Raw genomic sequence first — 20,951 nt, 5'->3', positions numbered from 1 at the left:
CCCTGGTGGTCAGCGTGTCAACGTGAGCTTAGTGGCAGAGCCCATAAATGCCTCACAATAGAATGGTAAATGAGAGCGCCCCCAACAGACCCTTCAGAAGACACCTTCTGAGCTGTCTTTGGAGCCGACATATCACTTAAACCAAACGTGCTTTTGCTCACGATCACTGGCAACGCGTGGCCATGTCACCATGGCGCCTGTGTCTGCTGGTAACACCATTGGCCGACATGCGTAGTGAGCGCCAACCGTACCTGCCGAGGCCAAAATAGTGCAGTGTAGGGCATGCTTCAGGGCCTCCAGACGCTCGCTCTCGTGCACGATGGACTTGTAGGAGAGCTCGTTGTATCTCTGTGCCGCCTCAATGAACTTCCTCCTGTAATCCAGGACTCTGGCGTAGCACACCTAGGGAGAGGAAACCCCATGAGCTTAGCTTGCACTCCGCAGTGCATGATAGGAATTCCCCATGGTTACTAACCACAGGCACTTTCTGGGACTGACATGGTAAATCGAGTCACGCTCAACATTCTCAGTAAATCATTTTATACAGATATCCAACAAAATATAGATTATGCACTGCAGCTTTCTTTCTGAATAAACTAGAAGTTCAGGCAATGTTTTGCTGCAACAGAAAAAAGCAAATCAGTCGTATCGGATGTGAATCAACATGGAAACAAGGCCACATCAGGCACCTTATAGTGAATCTGAAGCTGCTCATTGGTAGATTCATTCTGCAGGAGAGAGGCTCGGTTGATGTACGCCTCCGCCTGTACAGGGTCATCATCTTCCAAGTACAGACGAGCAATCTTCAGGTACGTGTCGAGCTTGTAGTCTACATTATACTGCCTGGGAATGGGGAAACAGTACATATGTACCATCCATACGTTTATAATAAAACAAATTTTGGGTTCGCTATGCACTAGCTTTACAATTAATGTAAGTACAATTAAACTTACCACAGTGCCTCAATTTTAGCTCATAAGACTGGCATTTAGGTTTTTTGTTTGAATAACCAGATGGTAAATGTCAAATGTAAATTAAGATCTGTTGGACACCTTTATAAGTAGCACGGCTGGTTCTTCTTTAAATAAGCAGGTGGCATATGACAATCTAGGATTAAGATCTGCTAGTAATTTATATATACTGGACTTGCATGCAAGATTGAAAGTGCTCTTAGGTACTTTGAAGGATGCAAGTTCAAACACCTCCCCAATTTCCTATCACAGCAGACAAATCTGAGGGTGACTTTAGGTGTCCCCAGTGCGAAGCCTACATAACCGTAGTCCATAAACTTACTTTTGTCCCGTTTCCAGGGGAATGCCCACCAGAACCTGAGCGGCATTCCTCCAGTCTTCTTCCTTCTCATAGATGGTTGCCAAATGCTGTCTGATAGAAGCCACCTGTGAATAAAGAACCATGTCGTGCCGATTTTCAGGCATAACCTCATGAATCTCATCCATTTACTTACTGTTGTTTTCTATTTATGACAAATAACATTTCATACATCTTACATATGACTCCTTTTAGTTTTGTATATATATCTGTACATGACTATACATTTCCATATATGGTAATCGCTATATACCCTTCTGGTTTCTGAATATGCTCTATACTTCTGCACTTTACTGTAAATTATTACAGTACTTTATATAAATAATGCTAATTTCATTAACTAACTGAGTTTCATTGGTATTGTATTTGTACTATGAATAATGACAAAGTTGAATCTCATTTGATCTGATAGTGGAATGCCCTTCGGCACTTCTTAAATGTGCAAAACTGATACAATAAGAACTGAAGAAATTAAAAGATCCTTTACATACAAAGAAATCAGTGACTATCATCAAAAATACAAGTGCAGAGGTATATACACATTTAATTATAAGAGTGCAATGGAACTGAACTGGACCATAAACAGAAAGCTGGACAACAGCGATTGTGACCCTCTGCCCGACACCCTTCCAGATGAGCCCCCTCACCTGCTCTTCAAAAGAAATGACCCTGGGCTGAATCTTCTCCAGGGTGAAGTGATAGACCGCCTTGGCCGTACTGTCAGGGAGATTGGGGAGATGAGTGCAGAAATCCGTCAGCAGCTGTCTGGAAATCACTAAGCTGACATTCTCATTGACCACTAAAAGAAAGGTGGAGGGGGAGAACACAGCTCATGAGTAAACCCTATATGGCAAGACAAAGACATCTGAGAGAAATGCATAAAAAAAAAATTCAATAACCTTAGAAAGTGCTCAAGTCAGTAGGTTATAGAATCTTCTGGATGTTTTGTGTACCCATTTAAGAGTAAAAGGCTACTTACTGGCTTCAACGAATGCTTTTAATGCCTCCAGCTGTTCTCCATCGGTAAACTGAATAGCCTTTTCAAGAATCTGTCGGTATCTGGAGGGAAACAAAATGTCTACAGTGTTTAATTCTAGAAGTTGGCATTAACTGCAATTTAATTCCATGCAGAGCACCAAACACAATATTTCTTTATATTGCATTTTACTTTTGTACATTTCTGTATTTTTCTAAATAGAATACCGAAACAGAAAAAAAATATCACAAATGTCACTACTTTTAGATAATTCCAGATTCTGCATAAGGAAACCACGAAAATCCAGTGACCTTAAACTGTCATTTAAATTATTTTTCTTTTTAAATTAGCGATATCTTAAAAGATCTGGCTGAAGTAAATGATGCTGCCTAAAAAAAGCGTGATATTTATCAATTAAATATACCGAGCAGGATGTCTGCCATGGTCACACTAACGCAAAACATCAAATTCAGTTCACGTTATGAAAGTAATCACAAACATGACCTGACAACCATAATAACAATAGCAATTCAACACGAAATGTGACATCAATGATTATAGATAAAAATTGAATCAAATAAAATAAAAATGTAAATACAACTTAATCACTCAATGATGTTGTTTGTCGACAAATACGATTGAATCGGACAGTGTTAAGTCCACCTATCTGCATCAGCTACAGCTGCCCGACTGTGGTCATCAGATATTAGCTGACTGTACAGGGAAAACTAGCACCAATCTTCACTTTAACTATACGTTTTAATCAACAAAACCCACGCGTGCAATAATTCACATCCGCTTGGCTAGTATCAAGCTAGATAAGTAGCTAGCTAACTACCAAATAGCTTCAACATAGTAAATAGCATGATGACATAGCATACAGCTAGGCTAACTGTACGCTACATTCACCTCAAAGTTCATTCAAATTTCAATACGCTTAATTAATGTCAATACATGACCCCTCCTATGTCTGATTTACAAAGTTTACCTGTTAACAGATGAATGGGTAACAATCTTGTGCCAAATGAAAATGCAATTATTCTGCTATCTAGCTAGCTTACTAGCTGCTTCACTGACTGACTTGACGAGTCTGTGGCCGGCTTACGGTGACTCCTACCAGCACGGAGCTTTTCGTAAATCAGAAATAATTTTCTCAGTCGTAAGTGTTTTAAGCATTTAACATACACATTCTCCGGACTACAGCGGAGTAACGGACCACTTACTTTCCAGCGAGGTCTTTGTGAGACCCGCTTGAGTTCATGAGCTGGGCTAACTCCTGCCTGACTGCGGCCGCCATTTTCTCCAGTGAAGCATCAACAGCGCTCGCGAGGGAGGGAACCATCCATCCGTCAGAGAGGGGCCACGCGCTGTAAAGAGGCAACCATCCAACCAGCCAGCCAGCGAGCGAGCCATCACAGAGGGCGCTGCACCACCCCGCTCCTGCACTTGCGAAACCCGTGTAGTCACGGGCGAATGTGTTTCGTACCGGCTAATTCTATTAAGTCCTATTATTTCTCTGGCTTTTTCTGGTATTGCAGCTGGAAACTGGATTATGCATAAGACAAATGCCAGTAACGCCAATACAACCTGTAATAACCATTTGATGAAATATAATTGTTCACTTTCCCTGCTTTGTTGTGTTTTAATGTCCACTGAAATAAATTGAAAATTAAATAAACGACGATATGATTATTATTCAGGTAATTTGTCGTGTTCACATATAAGATATGTAGAAAATCAAGACTATCGTTTACTTAACATATATTATTTCTCCATCACAGTAGACAGCAATAAGGCATTATAGTTTTGATGTATTCTGATATTTAACTTTAATATAATTTGTCCTATTATAGGCTACCCCTGGACAGCGTCATTGGGCTGTTAAAGAGCTTCTGTGGTTCACTGACATATACTCTCCTAATTTTGCCGTCCTTTTAAACGTAGTTTGTGAATTGTATCAGCAACTGAATGAGAGTTATTTCAATCTTCGAACGTTGTTGCATGCCACATTTTAACTTAAATATGCGTGCGCGATGGAAAGTGCAACAGTACACTAATTTAAGATTCTAACTTCATACAACTTTGAAGCTTCTGTATGTACTTATATCGCCGTCCAAAAGGAATACTAAAATACTGTGATCTATATTAAGCATCTTGTACTAAAAGTCATATAGCCCACAATATAATTCCTAATATAGCCGTCTCTATTTTAATATAACACAACAATTGTGAAGAAATGTAACTACCTAGAGCAAAACTGGACTTCGAATTGGTATAGTTAACTTGAATTAAAAACAGCATAAACTTTCAACTGACACCGGATCGGTACTAAGGAATGGGGTGGGGTCGAGCAGCAGACGTATGCACGCAGCCACGCATGGGTCGAATGATGCGATACGTCGTTTCCAAGGAGGACATGGCATTATTATGGGATTGCAGAGGTGAAATGGCGCTCGGCGCGTGATTTTGAACAAATCCCTGCTTTTGCGAGTGATCGGGATGTAGTAGCAGACAGCTGGGTTGGGCCGAGGAAGATGCAAAAAGAAGGCCGAGGTCGCAAACATCGATTGTAAAAGACACATTCACCGGTGATCCATGTAAGAAGTCCAGAGTTCCGCCGCCTATCAGTCCAACGAGAGATGAACTACTGGGCACTAGCTGCTAGCTAAAAACAGATAAAAATAATCGCAGCTGCCCAGCCTGTCTGGTTATAGTGAGGTAGTTACCAGGATGGAGGAATAGGCTCACTTGCGTAACCTTATTCCGTGCACGGAGCGGAGATGTAAAAACGGAGGCCTTTAAAGTTGATGGGCAATTCAGCAAGCTAGCTTGCTGATCTTGGCATTAAGGCGGTGCCTTGTGTGCCTGGCCAGCTCAGTGAAATATGTTTTCTAATTTAATATAACGTTACAGCGAGTACGATTGGTGTGTTTGGCATGGAGACCTGACTATGACTGCATTTTACGCTGACCGATTCATGCCAAGATCCTTACTTTATCTAGTGATTTTGGCTATGTATCTGGTGACAATTCCAGTACAATTCATGGCTGGTTTCACATGGGTTTTGAACAGCTGAAGCTGTCTGCGTTACTCACCACTTGACCTTTGTCTTGGGTTGGCAGTAGAGGCTACTGCAAGATGCACTACAAAGCAATGTAGAACAGATTAGTTGACCTAAACCTCATTCACAGTAATTTTCCATTACGCTTCCTCGACACTCTTTTTCTCTGTAATCTAGAAACAGCTGTGGTAATTGGGCCATCTAGGTTGTTCCGTTTTCATTTTTTTATATTTATTTTCTTTGATATGTCATATACATACGTCGTGGACAATTTATTTAAATATCGGCTAATCCAGCATTGACAAGTTTTGTAACTTGAAATGTTTACGCTTTTTAACAGTGAACGTTGTACTTCAGTTATGCATATTCTTAAAACAGTTTCCCCAAAATTGGACACCGTTCACTTAGCTAGAAATGTGTCTATAATAAACTGTACTTCATAAACAATTTTTACATACTGTCGAACCTATGATGCCTTTTAGGGTTTTGCTTTTGGCTGAAAATGGCACTTGATGACGTAGCTATTGACCAATCGTTTTGTTTTTAGCACGTTAATGTTGTATTTTATTTGATCCTTGTGTATTTACATGGAAAGTGTAACGTTAATTTGTTCTAATTTCAGCAGCACGCATGTTAGAAGTACTTTAGGATACTTTATATTTAAGTATAACGCCTTGATTACGTGTTTTTAATAACAAAACTTTCCTTTTTTTCCTGTGCATTTAGAAGGGGAATAACTCCAAGTTTTTTCGCTTCTATGCTTTTGGCATCATGTTTGATTGTAGATAGACTAACTTTTCGCCGTGTTTTACCCCTTAACTACGGGAAAGTTGTTTGTTAAGCATTTAATCGGACTGACAGCTTGTTTTCGCCGTCCGAGCCGCCCCGCCCCGCAGCGCCACAGACTCCGCAAAGGGCGTTCGTGGCCTCCCGCTCTCCGGGTCGAGCTGATGACGGGGTGAAAATGGCGGATCTTTCGAAATCCCATCCCGGCCTGAAATAGAACCGCGGCTCAGCGGGGCTCTCTCCCCCCCCCCTCCCCGACGCTTCGAACCGATGCCTAGGTCTTTTTGTCCTCTCCCAACCACCCACCCACTTCGTTGGCTTCACACCGGGCGCGCGGAGCCGAAAGCCCGCAACCGGGGAGATGCTAGCCGCTCCGCCGCAGGCAGCGGGAAGATGAAAGGCGCGCTAGCCGGCTAGCAAGCGGCACCTTCTGCTCTTATTTTTGGCGATTTAGGCAGGACAGATATAATTTCTGGAATTCGGCGGCCTGAGACACTTGGGTAGACGGTGCCAGTACCTGGAGTTTTTATTTTTTAAACGAACTAGCTGAAGTGCTGTGGCGGCGTCCTGTACGTCGGCCGCCCGTCTTATGTGTGACAACGTCCCGTGGAATCGCCCTCGTCGAGCGCCCCTCCGCGCAGCTCGGCTCCGTTTTGCCGGCTCTCTGTTGGCGGCCGTTGTTTCACTGCCGCCCCGGCGCCCGGCTGTGGGACCGAGGTACGCAGCTGGTTAACTTGCAGCTTCCCTCCCCTCCTTCCCTTCCCAGCCGCCTTGCAGCTTCCCTCGTTCTTTTAACCCACACAGATTGGGGATGCTCTGGACTTCCGTGTTGCCCGGTTTGTTGACATCGGATTTCTACTTAATGATCTGTCATGTTGTGTCAGGAAATGTCATCATGTTAAGTACACTACCATTTTTTTTGAGACGTGTACACTTTGCTGTAACCGACTTCACCAAAACCGTTTGAACAGTACCAATTGACAGGTGACCTGCAAACATATAGATATTTCACTGTGCTGGATAATCTCTCTCAAGACAGTATTTATGACATTTATTATTACACTGAGCATCTGCCGCATGCACTCTATATTTTATGGATTTTGACATGGTTCTTGGTAACTTAAACTTATCAACTTGGTACACCTGATCAAACGTGCCTTTGTAGCAGGCTAGCCTTTTGGACATTTTGTTGTGTTCATCCTTTAAGTTGTGCAGGTGGCATTATACTGATGAGTAACATAACATTGTATTAATTGATGGCTTATTTGTGGTTGCAGTAAGCGGGATACCTGCTAGCTACAGCCCTACTGCCCCTGTCAGCTGTGATTCAATCACCTGGCTCTTCTTGGGGCTTTCCTGTGGCTGTATCTTAAGGACTCCCAAACCATCTTACTGCCAGTGACACCACACTTATGGATCCCTACTGACTGCAGGCATTAGAAACAAGACCACAGACTGGTCATCATATAGCTGTTTGACTGTTAGGCTTGGTCACTTTCTGATCTGACCGTTTGGCTTTTCATCCATTTCAGTCATGCATCTGAGTGTTTGAGAACAAGAGTTGCATCTGTATATTTTGTAGCAACAGTCCTCTTATTTTGCAGGTTGAGATTCTTATCTGATTGCTTTCATTTAACTTAGACCCATTGACTTATTTCTGTGAGTGTTTGTTATTCATGACATGTATTACAAAACTGAATCTTAGTTTTGAAAGTTCACAAGGTTTGAACTTAAGAGTGCTTTTCCACTGCATTAGGTACTGAACTTTGGGTACTACAAAATGAGTACTCTTTCCCAGTGATTTCTGGTCCAATATTAAACCAGTTGGTGTACTCCTGTGGTACTTTGGTCCTGTGTGGTGGGGTTTATAGACATGTTCATTTGTTGATTGGTTATGCGAATAACCTGCATCTGAGACACAAAATTCAGCCATCATCTTGGGGAACAAAAGCATAGTTACAAACTCAGAAAATGACGTTAAAGTAAAACAAAAGAAGTAAATTGTAGTAATGGATGTGTGTAGAAATGGAGACCCCTATTGCTATAATATACAATAGTCATTTATGTATTGGGTACAAAACACCCCATCCTGTGTTGTACTGATGTCATTCTCTGTTGGTGCCAGTTTTGTATAACGAACACAAGATGTACCGTTCAATTTGGTACTGTTTTGAAGTACCAAAAGTTTAGTGCCTGATGTAGTGGAAGATTGTTCTTAGATTATTTTGCTGAATGGTTTCAGATGCTAACATTATAGGAATAATTCTATCTGTCAGTATTGTTGTTTGTAGATACTACAGAACTCTTGTAAATTTCTTAAATAACCTCTTGTTGTCATGACAACTAAACTAAATGGGATTGAGCACAAGTATAGTTACCTCTGGGAATGAATGCTCTTTCCTGCTATCTCTGCAGTGGCTAAGCCAAAGGCTTCCGAAGATGAACGTGGTGTCACCGGAGCTGAACAGCCTCCTTCCCGATGAGATCATGGACACGGAGGCCATTGTAATGGATGAGGAGCTCCCGGCTGAGAGCACTGTGCTCACCGGCCAGGCGGAGGCGCCAGCGCCCATGGAAACAGAGTTCCCAGAGATGGTGGCTCTGAATGTGGTTGCCACGCCGACACAAAGGACGCAGGCCCTGACCACGTCCACAGCTACGGACTCCACCCTGGGCAGCATCAGCACCGGGACCCAGCTTCTGCTGACTTCCTCTGGTGCGACAGTGCACAGGCCTGCCATACCATCTGCTGGCAAGTCTGGCAGCCCTGGGGTCAGCAGCGGGCTGCAGAAACTCGGCGCACCTTTCGCCATCCCTGCCAACCATCAGATAATTCTCAACAAGGTGTCCGCCGATTCCAGGTCGCCCGCTCAGGTGCCCAAGCAGGAGGGACAGAAGCTGGTTGTCACCACCCTGCCCAAGGGGGGGCAGCCCATCATGCTGACACTGTCCCACACAGGGGCCAAGGCTGCTTCTGTGCAGGGCGCTGCCGATGCCAAGGCGCCGCTGCAGCAGTTCAAGGTGGTGACCATCGGCGGCCGTGCCGACCTGAAGCCCATGATGGGAGTGCAGGCAGTCAGCACGACCAGCCAGCTGCTGGCTCCTTCCCAGCAGTCCGCCCTGCAAGCCCAACAGCTGAAGACGGTACAGGTGAGCTTCTCTCCTTCTCTACTTCTATCAGGTCAAGTCAAATTTATCTGTATAGCACATTTTTATACACACAGGTCAGGCAAAATGCTTTCCAGAAAATTAGATAAAGTGCCGAAGTTAAAATACATAAATAAAAGCACACAAATATATATGAATTAAAATCAAAAGAAGACATTTAAGAACAGATTAAAAGTGAGAAAGTGCTGGTCGCATCAGTTTTCAAAGCTGTAGAGAATAAAACACTTTTTTTTCTTCTCAAAATACACCTGAAAAAATGGAGTCGTCCTGTATTCAGGGTCTGGACAAAAAAGGGAATAGGTGGCACCAAGTCCGATATTTTGTAAGTTTGAGTGTTTTGACTTACCAGGTTATGCTTTTTGACTATCGTACTCGCGCAAGAAATCTTTCGAGAAATCCATAAGTTGTCACGCTGAATGTGTTGACAATGCAGGTCTTTAGCGCGTATGCCTGAGTGTCATGTGAATTGTTGGCTTCCCTGGCTGTGCCGCTGCTAGTATTAAAATGCCTGTTAATAAAGATAGTAACGTTCATTTTAAAAGAGCTGTCATATTTATTAATAAGGCTCAACCTTTCTCCGCAATACTTTTTTTTTTCTTTTACGCGCATCATATGTGTCTGCTGCATCAGAGACATTCTGCGCCCTCAAGGGTTGTGGACTTCATAATATTCATTATCTACCGTCCCCCCACCTCCCTCAATAATACATTTGTTTTTTTGGAACGTTTGCTGTTTAATATTATTGTAATCCGATTGTCTTTGCTTGTTTTTTAAGCTGTGGTAACTTATTATATGTTCTTGTTAAATAAAATTATTTTTCTTGATAAAGATAAGATTTGGTATTCCACAACTATTTCTAAAAATAGTTGCCAAACAGCGGGGGGATGTCTTAGGGCGTTTTTCCAGTGCACCAGGTACTGTACTTTTGGTATTCCGAGAAAGTACCAAAATTACGGTAGGCCTACTTCAAGGTGTTGGTTTTCCACTGGCATAAAAACTGGTACCGGTGCCGAATGATGTCACAGCGTGAGGCGGGGTATTTTGTACTGAATTAGGAAAATGGTTATAGTACATTATAGGACTGGATGCTGTACTATATTAATGCCAACGTTGCATGTTATGCACATCCAATTCTTATATCGTAATTATGAACAAATCATTTTTTTTTTTAACTATCATTTTCTGATTTTGAAACTTTTCAAGCACGGCGTTTGTATTATGTTTCAGCGGCAGGCTATTTGCATGCCCAATTGACAAAGAAAGCATTTCAAGTCCCACCCAAAGTACCAAAAAAGTATCCCAGCTCGTTTGGTACTTTCGGTAACTGGTAGGCGATCAGAAGTCAGTGGAAGAGCAAAAGTACCATACTTGGTGTGGTGGGAAAGCGTCCTTGTGTTCAGGCCAATATGATTAAAAAATGCCACAAATATTACTACTTTTATGTTCACTGGAAGGAGGTTCCAACATCTTGCAGCTTAATGATTAAATGCCATTTCAACCTACTTTGTTTCAACCTCTGGGAACATTCTTCAAACCATCCCAACCCTGATGCATTCTATTAATATGTGTTCATGTTCAAGTGGTTGCCAAGACACGGTTGTACTTAAAACAAAGAACTTTGCAAGTCCTGATGATTGAGTAAGAATCGGATTTATCAAATGTCTTGAAGTCCCCTGAAGGTTGGGTGGGAAGGTGGGAATTTACAAGCTAAGAGTTTTGTATGGAGGGGACTCTTGTTTTGATGTGGTTTTAAAATGATGTGCCATTAGCAGATTTTCAGAAATTTGGTCTTTTGGTGAAATTCAGGTCTGGGGTCCGTCTTGAACCTGGGCAGTCGTTGCACCCAATTAAATCATGAAATTTATGTATCTATAATTTCTGAACGCCTCAGCTGCTCTTTATGAATTGTTGTGCACCATGGTATCTAACCTTTTTTTGACATCAGACTTGCTTTGACTTTACAGATTGCTAAAAAGACTCAAGCATCACCTTCAGGACAGATGATAACAAAGTTCATAATCACCAAACCACTCAACAGTAAAGGTCTATCGGGTCAGACATCCATGTCGCCAGTAATCCCAGGTAATGTTTGCAATGTCACTCAATTTCATTATTGTTACTTTTCTTCTGCAAGACAAATTACACTTGCATTGCATCCATTTTCAAGGGCTTTTCTATTGCTGCATAATCCATTATGTTGATGTCCCTTTAGCTTAAGGAGAGTATTGCATTAACAACTCGAAGGTCATGGGTTCAGTTCCCTGGGAGCACACAGACTTTGTAACCCTTTCGTCTACTGCAAGTTGCTTTGGATAAAAGAAAAAATGAAATTAATGGTAGACGACAAACTTATTCATAATGTAATGTGTTATTCATAATGTGTAATGTAAATTGTAATATTTGATCGCATTTTAAAAACTTGTATATACAATCCTTGTTTTTTTCCCCCCCATATTGTTGTAACATTGTTTAAATTGATCATCGTGGAAAAGTTTAGATGGCTTTAGTGCACCTCTCCCCTTGGGCGCCCTAATCAGTCTGCTGGTGTTAGTTATAGTGAGATGTATTCATTATCTGCATGGAAATGCGTTACTGTTCTTTTGCCAAGATTAAGTACCTGTCTTTCTTGATGGTATGTCTTGTGTGAATTTGTGGATATCAATTTCCATTGTGCATTTTATGTATATTCTCGGTTGCTGTTCGATGCTGTCAAGCATCAGATGGTAGCAGGCAGCCAATAGACGCTTTCACACCGCCTGAACCTTTTTCAAAATCCAGAACCAGGAACTTCTGCCATGTTCACACCCCAGGAACTTAACCCAATTATAGTTCCTCGGAGGCAGTTCCAGAATCTCTTTTTAGTCCCTACTAGAGGTCGACCGATATGGGTTTTTCAATGGCCGATGACGATATTTAGGAGTCAGGGTCAGCTGATGGCCGATACATGCTGCCGACAATTGGATGTTTCCCCCTCTATTTACATGGTAAAATATCACGCTAATAACAAACGATACTCAAAGTTTCTCAACTTAGCATTTATTGAATACTGACTTGTGTAAATTTAAATATAAACTTAAATAACAAAAACACAATACAACTTGCAGCCACCGAAAGCCAACATCTGAAAGAACTGTAAATGGCTGGTTGTCTGTGCCAATCATTTCTGTAATTAGTGTCTTTTTTTTAATTTATTTTTGGACCTGTGATTAAAATTCTGCCATTTCCGTTGAGCGTCAAACATTTCTGCTACATTGGGCTGTGTTAGATTGGCTGTAGAAGCAGCCACTTCCTTTTCTTTCTGTGCATCTTTATAAGCCTGGAGGTGATGAAACTTCAGGTGACTCCACAAATTTGTGGTGTTTTTTCTTTTTACCTTCTTCAGCTCCCAAGCTCACCAGTCTTCTGCAAATATTGCACCTGACTTTTCTTGGTGTTGGCTTGGTGAAATGCTGCCATGCAGGATTAGACTTTTGTTCCGCCATCAGACAGCAATTACTAAAACAAGAAAAATGCAAGGTTAGCATTTTTATTATAGTGCCTTCACCTTCAATTCATTCTGCAATTCCAGTATTCCATGCACATTAAAACGATTACACTCTAATACATTTTGAAAGAAAAAAAAACACTAGTAACTAAGTGCATCGTGGTATGATGAGTAGTGTACAAGACCCAAAACCTTTCACTAACATATTGTTTGTTGTTGGCAGGCAGATAGCTATCAAGCCAAATTCACAATCAGAATCTAGCAATCACAGATAATAAAATAACTTTGTTGTATTACACAGCCTTGTATGCAAGGTCAACGTAAGCCCCTAGTGATTGTGACATTGTCGACGGATAAGCCCGTATAAATGATAGACATGTTTTATGAGGAAACTAACTGCGCAGAGTCGTGCACTTTTTATCTAGACGTCTGATAAATTGTTTGAATCTCCACTCTCAAATGCAAACAAGTTGCACAGAAGGATCATTGTCAGCATCAGCTCAAGTGAATGGTAACCACGCTTTTGAACAAACAGTTTTCTCCGCATGCATTGTTCTTAGCAGCTCTGTGTCTCCGAGGATGGTGCTGTCTGTGATTGGGGAAGAGTAATGCAACTCTAACACACGCTCCAGTGTTTGAGAGAGCTGGTTGCTCCGCCCCACACACACAATGAAACTCCCCAACACAAGAAAAAAAACAGAACTGATATCAGGCTGATATGGTAACAATTAATTTTTACAATTAAAATGATTTTTAACGATTAAAAAAAACCATCTGTGAGCCCGCCAATAAGCGCACAGAACTCAGAATCAATGATCCTTAACGTTACCTGTAAGCTACAGTTGGTTGAAGGCTCATTATCATTGCGGCACTTCCCGACAGCATAATTTAAGAATTTAACCTCACCATTTTCTCCCAGGACTCTTGCAAAACGTCTGGCTGGGGTCCTGCACAAGACAGCATGGGTCACGTGTTCCACAGCAACCATAACAGTGGGCTGCTCGCAGATGTCTGTCTGTAAATGCCGTACAACACTCGGATATCGGCCAATGCCGATAAATTTAAAAATGCCAAATATCAGTCGACCTCTAGTCCCTACTCCAGACTATTTACTTTTCCTTCAAACACGTACTGCTGGGGAGCCACTTACAGTGATAATTTGCTGATTGGTCGACTACAAACACCGGCACTAACTTGGAAGTTACAAGGAAGTAAGGGGGAAAAGAGAGAATTAGTGGAGCAAAAATTAGTGGAAAGTACTTCTTTTAAATAGGTGGCTGGAAATTTTATTTAAAATGATTGGTGACAGTTCATAACACTCACAGCAGCATGGTAATAGTAGTGAACTATAGAAATAAAAATATGGAGTGTAAAATTTAACAAATGCATATAATGGCTGAGGTGCCTGTGAGGAGAAGTTGGGAACTAAAGTGGTGTTCATCTACTGTCCAGCAAGATATATCTAGCATTTTGGAGACTAGAAATTTTTTTCATGTCACTGTTAAATTGCATATTAAATTTTTTTTTTAAAGAAGATGTACACTTACCAACATAAAAAGCTTTAAACCTTTCCTTTGACTGCTGTATATACCCATTCCTGTGTTTCATCCCACAGGACGGGTGCTTCCCCAGAACCCCTCTGGAACCCCACCCCAGACCATTGCCAGCTCCGAGACGGCCACCCCGCAGTCCTTGCCCAGCAGCAAGATTGCCATCTCTCCCCTCAAGTCCCCCAGTAAGGTGGGTCATGCTCCACCTCTCTGGCTTTCCCGGCTCCCACTGGATGGACCAGCGGCTCTGATCTGCATTTAGGGGCAGAATCTTACGAACGTAAGATGAAATGAAATTCTGCACCTACACTTTTCTGTTTTATTTACCAGTGTATTTAACAGTCGTCCCTTGGGTACCCTGGTGTATTTTTTATTTTTTTTAATCTACATTGGTATGTTAAACATGGTTCAATGGAGCTGAAGACACAACTACTAAAATAAAGCAGATGATTCCATTGGATGATCAGTTGTTTTTTTGTAGTGGGGAGCCAAGGGATTTGGAGAACCTTGCTACAGTTTTCCAAGTCAGTATTACTTCGTTGTTGCCTCACTGCCTGCATTATATGATGTCGTTTCTATACACGTTCAGAAGATTAACTTTTGAATTTAAAAAAAAAAGAATCTTAAAGGGGCAGTATACTTCAAAACTGGAAAAAAGATACAATGAAATCACTGTGCATAATGAAATTGTCGGGGGGCTCGTGCTTGTGTCTTCTGCGCAATGATACGATGTGTGTGGAGTTTGTAAAAGTTCATACGTTGAATTGCTCATTACAAAGTCTGTGAATTTATCTTGAGTAACCAGATCAGGATTTAAGGTAAGAGACATTGCTGCTAAATTTGTGAAATGTGCTTTTCTGGAACTTTAATCAACACAGAAAGAATGCCATTCGCTTCCATTATATTAGAGAGATGCCCATCATTTCTACAGCCGATGCCTCCAAACCTAAGCAACTGCCGGAAGAACAGCCTAGGTGGATAGATAGCGCCAGATCCCCTCTAAAACGTATCTTTTTCACTTTTCATTGAACTGCTCCTTTTAAGCATCTTATTTGGATTGTGTTATACTTATTTATGAAGTTTTTATCTTTTGGGTTATTCAGTATGTTTTAATATCCATATACTCATGAACGCAGCCATAGTTGCTGGCATGGCAATGAAAATCAACATAACATAAGTTACACACATTTACAAGATCTTAAGAAGTGATGTCACCCACATCATTGTCGCTACAGATGGTGCAGCACTCGTTTGTGAACTTGGACCAGTTAAAGTTGGGATGCATATCAAACTGCCTTTCCTTATGTCCTTTGAATGCAGTTATAATGTATTTGTCTGATTGAATCTATTGCGAAAGCAGGAATGTAGAATCCCTGAAATCTAGTGCAAACTTCTGCCCCCCCCCCCCCCCCCCCTGATTTCCGTCTATCTGCCCACAGCTGACTGTGGTCTCGGTGGCCTCCCAGGCCCCCAGCTCCCCCCAGAAGTCAATGGCCCTGCCCATCAACGTAGCCCTGGGCCAGCAGATCCTTGCGGTCCAGCAGCAGCCTGCAGCCTCCTCCCCAGCCAAGGTGGTCTCCAGCAGCTCCACGCCACAGGTAAATGGATTTTAATCCCCTAACTGCTGCTGCTTCTAGTGGAGGTGTGGTGTTACTGCTGGATGGATATATTGTGTATGAAGGTGATTGGACTCCAGTTTTGATTTTCTTTTGCTTTCTTTCAGCCTTTATCCTTTCAAGCTGTTGGCAAATGCTTTAGTGTCACAGCTTTGTTTTTGAGATTATTAATCTAATTATCTGATCAAAGTGGCAAAAAACTTCAGCTGGGGCAAAGTACTCCAGCCAAGTGCTGTTCTAAAACCGCCTTTATCTATGCCCCACCCAGACTATTAAGCCAGTGCAGACGGTGGCAGTCGGCGGGGTGGGCACACCTCAGTACAAGACCATCATCCCGCTGGCCACGCCCCCCAACGTGCAACCAATCCAGGTGCCTGGCAGCCGTTTCCACTACGTTCGTCTGGTGACCGCAACAACTGCCAGTGGCACCGGGCAGACAGGAAGCCCCAACACAAACTCCCCCGCCATCCAGACAGGTCAGATCGACCTCCTATAAAGCCCTTGAGCACCGTGTCCGGCTGTGAGGGTATGAGTCCTAGTTCTCCTTGTCCACCAAGCAGCCACGGAGATCTAGCTGAATGATATGTAGACACATGAAGGTCCTGACAGACTAATGCTCGAATTCATGTTGTGATGTTTTTATTTTTATGAAGTAGTAAAAATATGTTGCGAGACTGCTTGTGTTGTATCAGTGTCTTTGATCAACCTTGGTTATGTTGTGATTATGGTTACTCCATAGCATAGCAGTACTCTAACTCTAATTTGTTCAAAATGCAATTAAAAATTTTCAATGAAATTTCAGTCATTGTGGCAGTACTGTGTGATGTCATTTTTTTTAAATACTTTACGGAATGGGTATATTATCTGGCAAATCTATGCCACCAGGCCAAGTGTGACACCTAAAATGTTCCTTCACCCCTAATCCATTTCCTTCAGACCTGTTGTATGATTAATATCATTAGTAGTTGTTAATATGGTTCTGATATGATTCCAAAAGTATTGAAATGTGATACCGTTTTCAGTACTCAACACGGTATATAATGTAACCCAGTGACACAATTATTTCAATTGCAATTTTTGTTTGCAGTAAAAGTTTGACAACATTTTGTAAACTAGCGTCAATATCTAAAACAAAACAAAAAACCTTTGCATTGTATTGCCAAGGTGTAATATGCACAGCTGGGGCAACCAATACAGTAATAATCATTGTAATCGTACTGTAATCCCATTCAGAAATATTGACAAGCAGTAAGTTAACACTATAAAAATTAGCTGTTACTTATTTTTACAATGTGTAATAGAACAGATATACATTATTTTTACATGCCTTCATCCTATGTCTCGCAGTACAAACACTTCTAACAATTGTACAACTCCAAAGGTTTATATCCGTATGATCAACACAACTTCACAAGATCATATGGAGCTAAACACAACCCACAGGGAAAAATAACTTAAGACCATTGATTAAACATTGATTAAACATTTCAGCGTTAAGACAATTGCAAAAATGTTTTAACCGGAAGAAAAATATCTTGACTTCATCTCTCTTTCAACTACAGGTGGCTCTTGGGTATTATTTCTGAATTAATTAATCTGCCTTTCAAAACTCTTTGTATTGTGTAATCTGTCAGTTCTTTAAATATCTAGCTAAATTTGTAGCTGGTGTTTGCCCCCTTTGTCAATATTGTGCGTGTCACAACTTGCAATCAGGCTTGCATATGTCCAGTGGTTTGTCATCGTTTCGCACAAAGCCAAGTATTTCCAATTGTCACTCTGCACTTTTTATTGATTTAAATGCAGTGGTGACTGCAGTGGCACTGCACTGAAAGTATCAGATGTGGATCGGTCACATATTGCCGATACCCGATCCGTCTGATAGGTAATACCTATCCAAATATTGGATCAGTGCACCTCTAGTTATTAGCTGTCAAATGTTTGTACCTTAAAAGGGAAATTAAATGTTTTGCCTTTTCCTGCAATAATGCGACAGAGCCAAGGCATTATTTCACAGGAATGTCCCACTGCAGGCCATTAACTGTGGGCTGGTTGTCATTTTCAGCCAAGCCGGTGGTGGTGAACACAGCGGCAGTGAGGATGTCCGTGCCCCTCGTGCCAGCCCAGCCCATGAAGCAGGTAGGCCTCGCTCTTGCCCATGCCAGGCGGCCCTGCCCCCTGATAATGACCACTGCCCTCCACTGCCCCCAGGTGGTCCCCAAGCCCCTGACCAGCAACGCCACCCCACAGGTGGTGACCAGCAGCCAGAGCCAGCAGCGTCTCATCATGCCCGCCACAGCCTTACCTCAGATCCAGCCCAACCTCACGAACCTGCCCCCGGGCACAGTGCTGGCACCTGCCCCAGGGGGGGCCAACGTGGGCTACACAGTGTTGCCCGCGCAGTACGTCACACAGGTCTGTGTTGGCCGAGTGCCATACTCTTTCCTGGCCAGGGCAGGGGAGCTGGGTAACACACCTGGGCAATCACTGAGCTTCATCCTTGCCAATCACTGAACTCCACTTTAGTGTCCTCATACCCTCTTACCAGCAGGGGTCACTAACTCCTTCACTGCAGAACTATGCTAACGATAGCTTGCATGAGCTGTTTTTTGCCCAGCCATGAAACTCTTCTTATCTTCTATGCCTGCCCCACCCCCAGCTCCAGCAGTCCCCATTCGTCACCTTGGCCAGCAGCACCAGCTTCTCCACACCCACCAGTGTCCAGACTCAGGCCAGGCTGTCCCTTAACGGGTGAGTCAGGCTGATGGCAAAGGGGGAAGGATGCGGCCAATCAGAGGAGCCAAGGCCCACCTTAAGTGATGTGTTCACATTTTCTAGCTCTGCTGCTGTTGGGGGTCTTCTTCCAAAATCCTGTTGTACATGTCATGTGTAACTTGCATATTCCCTCTTTTTAAATGTTTATTTTTTTTTTTACTAGTAGTTTATCGACATCTGATTCTGCTTCAAGACCAAGAAAACCATGCAACTGCACAAAGTCACAGTGTCTAAAACTGTAAGTTTAGTTTTATATATTTTTGAAGCTTATAAATGTTATGTTTTCATCTTTACACTACATCAGCTATCCCTGCCCTACACACTGCTGATTACCTGGATCAGGTGTGTTCAGTGAATCAGAAGGTGAAAGACAGCTGGGACTTGTGTGTGGAGCAGGGATAGCAGGAAAACAAGCAGGGCAGTGGGGCCCGAGGACCAACTGAGAACCATTGCACTACATGCATTGGCAGACCATTAGTTATTCAGTTATAGTGAACTGCAGGTAAAGTTTTTAATTAAAAACCGGGAATTTGGGCTGTGCAATGGCCCAGTCACCTTAACGGGGGAAGCTTCGCCTCCCCAGCACCCCCTGATGAGCTCTGTCTTCCAGCTACTGCGACTGCTTCGCCAACGGAGAGTTCTGCAATAACTGCAACTGCACTAACTGCTTCAACAACCTGGAGCATGAGACGGAGCGCCTCAAAGCCATTAAGGTATCCCTCTGCTGTGGGGAGCTCCCACGGCTGGTTTCCTGGGCTTTTTCTGCAGCCTTGGACTTCCCAATGTTTGCTCATAACCGTAATCGACGTATGAACCCATAGTTCCCTGCTAATGTATGCCAGAATATACTGGTGTTAATATAGCCCAGACATTTCCTGTAAATTTCTAATAATAAAATCATTCGGGTTCCCATTTTCTATGTCTGTGTATGGACAGGCCTGTCTGGACCGAAACCCAGAGGCCTTCAAGCCCAAGATCGGCAAAGGAAAGGAGGGTGAGTCAGACCGGAGGCACAGCAAGGGCTGCAACTGCAAGCGGTCAGGATGCCTGAAGAACTACTGCGAGTGTTACGAGGTGAGCACATTCCTGCGGCTGCATCATTACTGGACAGGCTTTTGATGTGAGTGTTATGAGTTGGGCGTGTTCCCGTGGCTGCATCGTCTCAAGACAGGCATCTGATGTAACCTATTCGCAAGACCCTCCGTTTGAAGCATCCCAGCGATCAATTTCATGCGACTTTCTTTGGTTTGTCTCAGGCAAAGATCATGTGCTCGTCGATCTGCAAGTGTGTGGGCTGCAAGAACTTTGAGGAGAGCCTGGAGAGGAAGTCACTCATGCACCTGGCAGATGCCGCGGAGGTCCGTGTGCAGCAGCAGACTGCCGCCAAGACCAAACTCTCCTTCCAGATCTCAGACTTGCTGACCAGGACTACGCCAGCTGTCACTAGCGGCGGGGGAAAGTGAGTCTCTGCTGTGGCTCTGCCTGTGTTGGAGGTGATGTCTTGAATTCTATCGGCTGAATCACTTGTTCCCCACAGGCTCCCCTACACGTTCGTCACCAAGGAGGTGGCAGAGGCGACCTGCGATTGCTTGATCGAGCAGGCAGAACAGGCTGAGCTGACCAACCAGCCCCAAGCTGTGGCTGAGAGGATGATCCTGGAGGAGTTTGGCCGTTGCCTGATGAGAATCATCAACTCCGCTGGCAAGGCCAAGGTGGACTGTTCCATTAACTGCTAGGCCCCAAAGTCCAGCATGTCCAGAGCAGAGGCCTGGGGCCTTCAGGACTAGGCTGAGTTCACCTCACTGATCCCTAGGCTGGCATTTAGCTGTCGGAAATGTAGTAGAGAAGGCCTGCCTGGAGCCCCAACTTCACCAGCTGGCTCCAGTCACAATGATGTCAACGTTTGAGACGCATGCTGGGGCAGCAGACTAGATGGGGGGAAGGACAGAGACCCTAGCTAAGCTAACTACTATGCCCAACTCAACTCCCTTTGGGGCATAAGCCTGGGGGGACTCTCGCCAAACTCCAAGGGAATGTAAGACTGCAGAAGTCGCTGCATAGTCAAGTGACCTGGATCTGTTTGCTTTTGGGATGTTTTAGAGTGACCGTGTAAATTTCCGAAGTAGATATTTTTTATTTTTTACTTTTTTATTTTTTCTTGTCCTCCTTGGTTCTCCAACCCCCCCTGCTGGCCGCCCCCCCCCCCCCC

At 43.2% G+C, this 20,951-nt stretch overlaps 2 protein-coding genes across 5 annotated transcripts in view; one reads left to right on the top strand and one right to left on the bottom strand.

Moving 5' to 3' along the window:
- The window catches only part of cops4 (COP9 constitutive photomorphogenic homolog subunit 4 (Arabidopsis)), a 12,542-nt gene extending 7,125 nt beyond the window's left edge, over positions 1 to 5,417 (bottom strand). Inside the window, exons 1-7 of one of the 2 annotated variants that reach the window (XM_049021313.1) lie at positions 5,401 to 5,417; positions 3,529 to 3,672; positions 2,309 to 2,388; positions 1,977 to 2,128; positions 1,294 to 1,397; positions 690 to 843; positions 252 to 402 (exon numbers count right to left, since the gene is read on the bottom strand). In XM_049021313.1, the coding sequence (XP_048877270.1) occupies positions 252 to 402; positions 690 to 843; positions 1,294 to 1,397; positions 1,977 to 2,128; positions 2,309 to 2,388; positions 3,529 to 3,647 (760 nt within the window). In that variant the 5' untranslated portion in view covers positions 3,648 to 3,672; positions 5,401 to 5,417. Of the gene's footprint in view, positions 1 to 251; positions 403 to 689; positions 844 to 1,293; positions 1,398 to 1,976; positions 2,129 to 2,308; positions 2,389 to 3,528; positions 3,690 to 5,400 lie in introns of those variants that run through there. The other variant, XM_049021315.1, reaches the window with a different exon arrangement.
- On the top strand, positions 4,693 to 20,951 carry lin54 (lin-54 DREAM MuvB core complex component). Of its 3 annotated transcripts, none has more exons than XM_049021289.1 (14): positions 4,693 to 4,902; positions 8,568 to 9,302; positions 11,285 to 11,402; positions 14,420 to 14,544; positions 15,794 to 15,952; positions 16,239 to 16,446; positions 18,033 to 18,106; positions 18,179 to 18,382; positions 18,627 to 18,718; positions 18,909 to 18,980; positions 19,353 to 19,455; positions 19,679 to 19,816; positions 19,999 to 20,201; positions 20,280 to 20,951. In XM_049021289.1, exons 2-14 carry the CDS (start codon positions 8,592 to 8,594, stop codon positions 20,476 to 20,478), a joined length of 2,406 nt encoding a protein of 801 aa, XP_048877246.1. In that variant the 5' UTR covers positions 4,693 to 4,902; positions 8,568 to 8,591; the 3' UTR covers positions 20,479 to 20,951. The 3 variants fall into 3 exon arrangements, with proteins under 3 accessions (XP_048877246.1, XP_048877244.1, XP_048877245.1); XM_049021287.1 differs by having other exon boundaries at positions 18,906 to 18,980; XM_049021288.1 differs by lacking the exon at positions 4,693 to 4,902 and adding an exon at positions 4,932 to 6,869 and having other exon boundaries at positions 18,906 to 18,980.

Source organism: Brienomyrus brachyistius, chromosome 7 (genome assembly GCF_023856365.1).
Source record: "Brienomyrus brachyistius isolate T26 chromosome 7, BBRACH_0.4, whole genome shotgun sequence".
NCBI classification, from domain to species: Eukaryota; Metazoa; Chordata; class Actinopteri; order Osteoglossiformes; family Mormyridae; genus Brienomyrus; species Brienomyrus brachyistius.
Note: the sequence above shows the minus strand (reverse complement) of the source record. Positions and strands in the feature narration are given on the sequence as shown.

Excerpts from the sequence above, each read along its gene's own strand:
- lin54 (XM_049021287.1), top strand. The coding sequence starts at position 8,592 with ATGAACGTGGTGTCACCGGAGCTGAACAGCCTCCTTCCCGATGAGATC. Across the intron at positions 14,545-15,793 it reads CCCTCAAGTCCCCCAGTAAG|CTGACTGTGGTCTCGGTGGC; the intron begins GTGGGTCATGCT and ends ATCTGCCCACAG. Across the intron at positions 15,953-16,238 it reads CCAGCAGCTCCACGCCACAG|ACTATTAAGCCAGTGCAGAC; the intron begins GTAAATGGATTT and ends TGCCCCACCCAG.